At 39.6% G+C, this 7233-nt stretch overlaps 1 protein-coding gene across 2 annotated transcripts; it reads left to right on the forward strand.

Moving 5' to 3' along the window:
• Positions 1-364: 364 nt before the first annotated feature.
• Positions 365-7028, forward strand: rpl8 (ribosomal protein L8). 2 transcript variants are annotated; one of them, NM_203594.1, is made up of 6 exons: positions 365-376; positions 1721-1864; positions 2063-2204; positions 2958-3176; positions 6472-6587; positions 6816-7019. In NM_203594.1, exons 2-6 carry the CDS (start codon positions 1727-1729, stop codon positions 6972-6974), a joined length of 774 nt encoding a protein of 257 aa, NP_988925.1. In that variant the 5' UTR covers positions 365-376; positions 1721-1726; the 3' UTR covers positions 6975-7019. The 2 variants fall into 2 exon arrangements, with proteins under 2 accessions (NP_988925.1, XP_012812090.1); XM_012956636.2 differs by having other exon boundaries at positions 370-766; positions 6816-7028.
• The last annotated feature ends 205 nt before the right edge of the window (positions 7029-7233 follow it).

Here is a 7233-nt window from a genome sequence, read left to right on the forward strand (position 1 = left end):
GCTTCTATCTGCCTGGTAAAAACGATGTGATTAATAGGGAAGACAGGTATATTTTTTCCACTAAACATGGAATCCCTAACAACAATAATAACGGGATTCCAGGTTTTAAATGTTCAACGTTAAACATAATTACTCCCAGCAAAGCAGCGTCTTTTAGGATTTCGTTCTTTTATTAAAACGCACAACGAAACTCTCATACTGATGCTATAATATAAAACGTGGGCCAAACAAAACATGGCCGCTCGCTATTTCTCCCTAGCCAAGTACTGGCAGTTACGTGGTGACGTCACCTCCCAGCGCGCACGTCCCTCTGTCTCCGGAAGAAATCTCCCGTCTGGGCCTACGAACTTCCTCTTCGCGTACAGCCCCGGCCTAGGTAGGAGCTCTATGGCGGCTTTCCTCACGTTAGAATCTGTTCTCAATCTGAGTTTTAAACATGCCATCCGGTTTTTCCGGCTTTGTTTCTCCTTAACCACATGCGCTGTGTTGCCTGGGATGTATTAATCTGGGTCGATTTCCGTTCTTTGTAGATGATATTGAGGTTCTTTTTAACACTTGGCCATTGCAGTTACTGGTTAGTTCTAACAGAGCCAGAGGCTGTTACCGCTTCCACAGAGCTATAGAAGCGCGGCTATAAGAAGCTCCAGTCAGACTGATATTTTATTAGAGCAGGCTTAAACTATAGTTTTACTGCGCGCTTTAGTTACTGGCACTGCCTGCTTTCCGTAGGAGCTGCTCTTAGTCTCTACAGCGTGTATGTGACAGGGTATGTGCTGTGTGTATCTATGTGTACATAGAGTAGTATAATATATATGTACCAGTCTGTCCAACTTCTATTGTATTCCACCTGATTTTGTACCACCCCTGACTTGTGTTTGCATCATACAGAGCTGTAATGCTCCAGTTACTCCCAGGCACCAATCCAACGTGTCAGGCAGGTCCCTAACCCCTGTCATGTGGGGGAGAGCCACCCCAGGCATTTTGAATGCTTTATTTAATATACAAACCCAGTGTCTGAATTGATGAACTAATAGCCACATAGATTACATCAAGTATAGCTGGCTCGCTGTTGGAGCATTATTACGTGCTTATTTATATGAGAATCTCCATTTAAAGTGGCTAAGTCTCCCTTAAGCTGCACCTGTGCAGTTGTTTGTTTTTATTTTTTTTGTCAGAAAAGCTTTCCAAACACAACCAATCTGCCTGCCATTTACATAAATGGAGTCCAGTTGGCATCCCTAGTTGTATGGGGCAGCTGTCATTCAAGTAAATGGCATGCCATGTGAGTCCTTTGTCAGTAAAAATAAGCCCCACATGCCATAGGACTGGGCCACTCAGTGACATGGGTTTAGTTAACAGTTTATCAGTGGTGGAATCTAACCTCAAAATGGTTCATTAGCAGCCTTCTTTTAACATCTGTCACAGTGCTTCCAACAGTTAGGCTTCTCCTGGCTACATCTGCTCTGTAGGGGTGCAACTAATGCCTTCCATAGGAATAAATGCAGTGTGATAAATGTCTGTTGTTGGGTAGCCAAGTGGTTATCTTTACATCAAATGCACCTTCTCCCCACTTAGAAGAAAACCTTGATTTGTAAAAGCCTCTGGCAGGTGTTTATTTAGCCCTGTTGTAGCCATAAATGAATTGTGTATATGCTGCTATGTATCTATTATTTTATTCTCACTGTTAATTATGTAAACATGAAATTTCTTTGGCTTCTAGTGCACAATGGGACGTGTAATCAGGGGACAGAGAAAAGGTGCAGGCTCTGTTTTTAAAGCCCACGTCAAACACAGAAAAGGTGCCGCTAAGCTTCGGGCTGTCGACTTCGCTGAAAGACATGGCTACATCAAGGGTATTGTGAAAGTATGTACTTAATTTTTCATGATCCTTCCTTAACAATAGGGGCCAACCACTTATTGTACAGTGCTGTGTAATATGTTGGTGCTTTATAAATACATGTTAACATAAGAACTTGTAATCTTTTCATTTGTGGAGAGGCACATTCAGCCGGGTAGGCAGCCCTAATTAAAATCACAATTTAAAGATGGTCTATTGTTTCAGGACATTATCCATGATCCAGGCCGTGGTGCTCCTCTTGCCAAGGTTGCTTTCCGTGACCCATACAGGTTTAAAAAGAGGACAGAATTGTTTGTTGCAGCTGAGGGAATCCATACCGGACAGTTTGTGTACTGTGGCAAGAAAGGTGAGTTGTTTTTTTTTTTTTTTATATTAAGTGAATTTATTTGATAGTGGCAAATGTCCAAGTATGAAGTGTGAGTATTGTCTTTAGGTCCTGTAGGCTTTGGTGAGCTTAAACAACCCTGTAAACTATTCTGGTCCTCTTACGGATTTAACCTTGCACTTGTACGTTATATTGCTAATATGTTATGGGCTGGTCAGAACTACAGCATATTTAGGTACAAGCTTAAGCTCAGCATAAGCTAACGTGCAGGACTTACCTTTTAACTGCTAAAAGTTAAAAAAAAAATGCAAACTTTTTTTTTTAATTGAGAAGGAAAGGCCTAATCACTGAGTGCCCCCCCCCCCCACCAAGTGATAATTGCTTGCTGGAGACCCATGGCCAGTGCAGTGTTGCAATATTCTTCCTTATGATGGTTTCTCTCTGTGACCCTGGGCCAGATGCACATGTGCATTAGAGTGAAAAGCCAGCTTTTTGCTTCTAAATTTGGCTTTTGCTCTCCTGCACATGCACACCTGGACCTGACTATATAGTATATCCAGGAAGCATAAAGTGCTTCTTCAGTAGTACCCTGGCTGGGGCAGTGCACAGGGTCTCAGAAAAGTGAGTATTATATCACCCAATATTTTGCCAGCCCCCAGTGACTGCCTTTTAGTCTTAAATGATTAAGTATTTACAGTGTTGTGAATTGAGGATACCTTAATTTTCGAAAGGTCACTTTGGAGTATTTGATTAACTCTGGTTTCTCTTCTACAGCTCAGTTGAACATTGGCAATGTACTCCCTGTTGGCACCATGCCTGAAGGTACCATAGTTTGTTGTGTGGAGGAGAAACCAGGTGATCGTGGCAAACTTGCCCGTGCCTCTGGTAACTACGCCACCGTTATCTCCCACAATCCTGAAACAAAGAAAACTAGAGTGAAGTTGCCTTCTGGCTCCAAGAAGGTCATCTCATCTGCAAACAGAGCTATTGTTGGTGAGTATTCCGTGCACCAATATTTTTGTACACCAACTGGCAGATTTTATGCAAAATCAGAACTCTGCAAGTTTAATCGGATTTTGCAAAACATAACCATGAAAAATGTAAATGTTGACAGTCAAGATGCAATAGAAGTCAGTGTGAAGTATATTTTTTTCCTGCAGTTTTGCACCATGAGATTTATTAACTTGCTTGAAAATGCATGGAAAACAGTATTTGGTTTTTTTCTAATTTGGCAATGATGATTCACCCAATTTATTTAAAAAGTCACTTATAATTTTTGATAAATGTGCCCTAAAGGTTAGCCTTTTCTCAATATGAAAAACATAATATACACACAAGTTAAAAGGCGCAGCTTTAAAAGGCATAACTTTAAAGGAACAGTAACACCAAAAAATGAAAGTGTATAAAAGTAATAAGAATAAAATATACTGCTGCCCTGCACTGGTACAACCAGTGTGTTTGCCCCAGAAATTTATATAAACAAAGCTGCTGTTTAGCCATGGGGGCAGCCATTTAAAGGAGAAAAGGCACAGGCAGATAAAACACTAATGTATTCTACAGAACTTATGTTATCTGCTATGTAACCTGTGCCTTTTCTCCTTTTTTCCAACTGTAATGGCTGCCCCCGGGGCTACACAGCAGCTTGTTTATATAAACTATAGTAGTATTACTGTAGCAAACACACAACTTTTACCAGTGCAGGGCAACAGTACATTATATTTTAATTGCTTTAAAAAACTTCTATTTTTTGGTGTTACTGTTCCTTTAAGTTTAAAATGGGGAGAAGCAAATTGAGAATTAGTGTCGCTTGTAACGGTTTGTGCAGGGAATAGTTGGAAATCACATTTGGGTGAATATTTAATCTGCATTAAATGATGTGTAGGACTGCTCCCTGTATTGTTCATTTCTGCCTTGGTTGCAAAAGTAAAAGCAATTTTCTATTTCCACCAGCTGATCTCCAAGGCTGGGTCCTGTTTTCCATTTGTATGAATGTACAGACAGTTGTGTTCTGTACTGAGATTTAGGCCCAGGTATTGCTGCAAATGCGGCTTGCTGTCATTTCCTTTGCATTATTGTGTTGCAGTTGGTGGCATTTGTAAAGGACATTTTGTGAACTAACTTGAGTTTATAATAAACAGACTGTACTCCAGTTAAGATCAAATTCATCATTCAGTTGGTGCCTGCAAGCTGGATACAGCCTTCTGGGTATTTGTGTCCCCTTTGATTGCCCAGTGGATTTATAGACTTCTATTAACGAGTATTTTTAATTTTTGTCGTCCTGATATCTGGCCCTCAGTGTGAAGAAAGTGGCACAGTGATTGTATAATGCACACTCCATTATCCTTTATCAGCAGCTGGGCAAACAATATACATAGTAAAATGTGTTGAGGGGTACACTGTTTAAGTTACCCCTCTTGGTGACCACATCTGCCAGCCTTTCTCTTATTTGTCTTCCCATACCTGTGTTGCCACTTTTATGCACATTTCCACTTGCCCTTTAAATCCTGTCACTCTAGAACAGTGAACCCCAACTAGTGGCTCAGGAGCAACATGTTTCTCACCAACCACTAGGATGTTGCTCTCAGTGACCTCAAAGTTGGTGCTTATTTTGGAATTCTTGGCTTGGAGGCAAGTTTTGGTTGCATAAAAACAAAGTATATAATGCCAAACAGAGCCTCCTGTAGGCTGCCCATCCATATAGGGGCTATGAATAACCAATCACAGCCCTTATTTTGCACACCAAGAAACATTTTTATTGCCTGTGTTGCTCCCTAACTTTTTACTTTTGCGTAAAAAAAGATTGATACTTTGGAATGAAGACTTCAAATATAATTAGCAATTATATGTGTGTTCCTGGTACAGATTTATTTATATACACACAATTTAGTGGTGGGTTTATGTATGTTTGAAGCCGCCACTCTCCTATTCTAATGTCATACCAATATAGAGTTCTGCAGTGAACCCTCGGCCATACATGACTATTTGTTCTTCTGCTGCTTTTCTGCGGATATTGCAGTGTGCTGGTTTTTTTGAATATTAGCTAATTGCAAGTGGTATTGTTTGTCCCTTTTAATCTTTTAGTTGTGACTCTGGAAACAATGTAGCAGTAGTGGGCTCTCTTCCTGTAAAGGCTCCACTGTTCCTTATTTGCTTCTTTACCTGTCTAATAATCAGCTGGCTTTTGTTGGTAGCAAGGGATAGACAGATGCTATGTTAAAACATAATTTCATTTGCAAATAATTCTGCCATTTAAAATTTGTAATGACTGAATATTGGAAAGTTTCTTGGATTTACTTAATATACTTTATATTACAAACTAAGGAGCTGCAAAAACAAAAGGTTGATTCAAAAGCCCCAGATAAAACAAAGACCAGTTGTTATTTTCATTATACTAAAAGAACATTTGCAAATGAGCTGTGTTTTAAAGGGGCACTGTACTTGAACCATTTTCCTTTTTGTGTTTGATAGAAATACCAATAGGGTTAGATCAACATTTGCTTTGCCTTTGTTTCTGGGTTATTCTGCTTAGAGTTGCATGGATTGCCGTCTGCTTTTTGTCACCATAGCCCTGCTTTTAGCTATTAACAAGAAACAAAGTCTGGGATATTGCTTAGTAACTGAAGAGGTGTGTTATGACATTAGGAGGCCAATCAGACCCATAAATTGGGTTTTCTATTGCAGGGGAACTGCCTTGTTTTTGTTATAACCTACAGCAGTGGGTAAAAGGAAGTGCTATAAAAAGGATGGGGAAGCTGAATGACAATGGGAGTTGGAACTTATTTTTATATTGCAGAAAAGCCAAGCAAGAGGAAAAGAAATTCCATATTGGACTCAAAAATTTTAGTTATTATCCATTATATTAATGGCAGTAATTGATTTAAATGCTGATTAAGCTATGCAGAATCGGGAAGTTAGGATTTAGTTTCATTTTAAGTGAGGAAGCTAATAAGATTGCCAAAATGAAAAGCTCTAGAAATAATAACCTGTGCAATGTCTTCTGATGGAATATAAAGAGTTGTGGCGGATTGGTTACTGCTTCAGATTGACCCATTTACTGAGAATGCTATGCCCGGCCTGAGGTCTTAGTTATGTTAATTTAGTGTATTAAAAAAAAAGAAAGGCAGGCACATTTAATTCATGTGTGACAAAGCTTTATAAATACTTAATTTTATAGCACTACTTACAACTTTTTTTATCCATTTCTTTTAAAACATGCATGATTCTCTATGATTCCATTGTATAATGTTATTCAACCAACACTTAATTGTGATTTTTACTTCAATTACAGGGGTTGTTGCTGGTGGTGGTCGTATTGACAAACCCATCCTGAAGGCAGGACGTGCATACCATAAATACAAGGCAAAGAGAAACTGCTGGCCACGTGTCCGTGGTGTGGCTATGAATGTAAGTGTTATTTACAGGGGCAGGTGTAACTTGTTAGTAGGGAAACTCATAATATATCACTGAGAGCGGGCTTGGTATCAGTGCTTTCCTCTGCATATTGGTCAGGATGTGTAAAAACGTGACCTAAAAAGCATGAGGTTGGGAATCTGATTACTACTGTACATTATACTAAATTCATACTAATGTGTGTGTAAAATCCATTTTTTTTTTTTTTTTTCATTCTTCCAGCCTGTAGAACATCCCTTCGGTGGTGGTAACCACCAACATATTGGTAAGCCCTCAACCATCAGGAGAGATGCCCCAGCTGGTCGCAAAGTTGGTCTTATTGCTGCCCGTCGTACCGGTCGTCTGCGTGGTACAAAGACAGTGCAGGAAAAGGAGAACTAAAGCTCGTCTATCTGATAACTTCCAAATAAATTGTAAAAAAAAAAACTCCATAAACTTTTGTCTTTTAATTACCTCCACCCCTCCTTCTCCTGTAATATTGTAAAACTCCCAAACTCACTGGATATGGATGGATCTGGTGAACACTGGATCTTGTGGTTTGGTTTAAAAGCCACTATACTCCATTTTCAGTACTCTAACTACAGACTAAAGGTAGGCTAGGCCAGAAAGAAAGCTGGCATGGTGGTTATGATATAGCAAG

Source organism: Xenopus tropicalis, chromosome 2 (genome assembly GCF_000004195.4).
Source record: "Xenopus tropicalis strain Nigerian chromosome 2, UCB_Xtro_10.0, whole genome shotgun sequence".
NCBI lineage: Eukaryota > Metazoa > Chordata > Amphibia > Anura > Pipidae > Xenopus > Xenopus tropicalis.